The 1,579-nt window shown below is 32.0% G+C and overlaps 1 protein-coding gene across 2 annotated transcripts in view; it reads right to left on the bottom strand.

The window, feature by feature from the left end:
• Nucleotides 1–1,556, bottom strand: part of LOC107631005 (cytochrome P450 71A25-like) — a 5,038-nt gene extending 3,482 nt beyond the window's left edge. The window contains exon 1 of one of the 2 annotated variants that reach the window (XM_021119458.1): nucleotides 1,102–1,556. In XM_021119458.1, coding sequence (XP_020975117.1) covers nucleotides 1,102–1,459 — 358 coding nt within the window. In that variant the 5' untranslated portion in view covers nucleotides 1,460–1,556. The remainder of the gene's footprint in view (nucleotides 1–1,101) is intronic. The other variant, XM_016334309.2, reaches the window with a different exon arrangement.

A 1,579-nucleotide genomic window follows, 5' to 3' on the forward strand; every position in this document is an offset into this window, starting at 1 on the left:
TGAATAAAAGATAATAATTAAAATATATCTAGTTGTACTGTTTTTTATATTATTATTAATTAGAGTAAAAAAAATTTTTATCCTTGATCATTTATTAATTCAGTCCTACGTATCAGGTAATTATGTCTATCATAGCTTTGTCTTTTTTACAACGGGACAAATAGCCCCTTTGAACTCTTCAACCATCTCCCTCTCCTTCTTCACCTGCGTCCTTTGTGCCACCGCCTCTTCTCTCTCCCTCCAAAACTCTGTCTCCCTTCTCTTTTTCCTTTTTCCATCACTTCTCTCAACTCTAAAATTCTAACTCTCGACCCAATCCGTTTCACCTCCTCCCCAAAATCATTATCAAAATTATCATTACTGCAATCATAATCAAAACCACTGTATTCACTCATCTTCATCCTCATCACAATAATTATTGTCATCAATAATATTATGAACAAAATTCAAAATTTAAAAATAAAAAATATAATCACACAAAAAAAATATATTGAGTACTTGAAGGAAAAAATTCATTTATTTTTCGAAAAAATTACAAAAAATAAAGACAAAAAAATAAATTTTGGGTGTTAAAATAAACTAAACTTACGATATTATTGTGACAGTGGTGGTAACGAAGAATGACAAATAAAAATAAAAAAAATACAAAGAAACGACAGAAAAAAAAGAGTTTAAAAAAATATAAATTTTTTATTAATCATCATGCATAAACAGTGATAAATGATATTATTAATGACGATGACGATGATTGTGAGTCGGTGCCACTGATGAACAAGAGGATTGGAGAGAGAGAAATGTAAGTATGGTGGCGGTAGAAAAAAAAGGGAGGAGAAGAGGAAGAAATAATTTTGGAAAATGGAAATAGTTAAAGAGTTCAGTAGATTATTTATCCCTACTATACAAAGAGAAATTACCTGACATTTCAGCATTAACATATTATCAATTGATTTTAAAGGTTATATTGAACAAATACAAAAATAAATAAAATCAATTTGTATTTTTATAATTGGTAAGAGTCGTTAATCAAATAAATAATTTAAAATAAAAAAAATTTATTCTTATAATTATTAGACATGAACTGAGTTAGATAACCTCACTCACCATAAGCAGAATTGGCTATGTCTTTAGAATCGTACAAGAGTATGTCACTCATCTTACGCCGTGGCCTGTTGGAGAACACCAAGTCGTGCGTCTTCATCACCTCTTCTGCCGTGTTGGCCGAAGACACCACCAGCACCGGAACGTTTCCAAAGTGAAGGAGCATTAAGGGGCCATGTTTCTCAGCCAAATTTTTCAGTGACCGGTGCGGGAACAAACCGACTTGGTGGAGGTTTCCGAGTATGGGTAGTCTTGGAGGTGAAGGGGGTGAATTTTTATTTGTAGGTTTAGAATACTGCCATTTAATGATGAGTAGAATAATGAACAAAGATTGTAACATGATTATGGTGAATAGATCCATAGTGACAAAAACAGAAAGTACTAAGTGGTGGCAAAAACAGAGAATACTCAAGTTTTTAAGAACGGCTGGAAGGTTTCCAAGCGGTTAAGAAAGGTAAGAAAGAATGAAATTTTTTTTATG

Source organism: Arachis ipaensis, chromosome B03 (genome assembly GCF_000816755.2).
Source record: "Arachis ipaensis cultivar K30076 chromosome B03, Araip1.1, whole genome shotgun sequence".
NCBI classification, from domain to species: domain Eukaryota; kingdom Viridiplantae; phylum Streptophyta; class Magnoliopsida; order Fabales; family Fabaceae; genus Arachis; species Arachis ipaensis.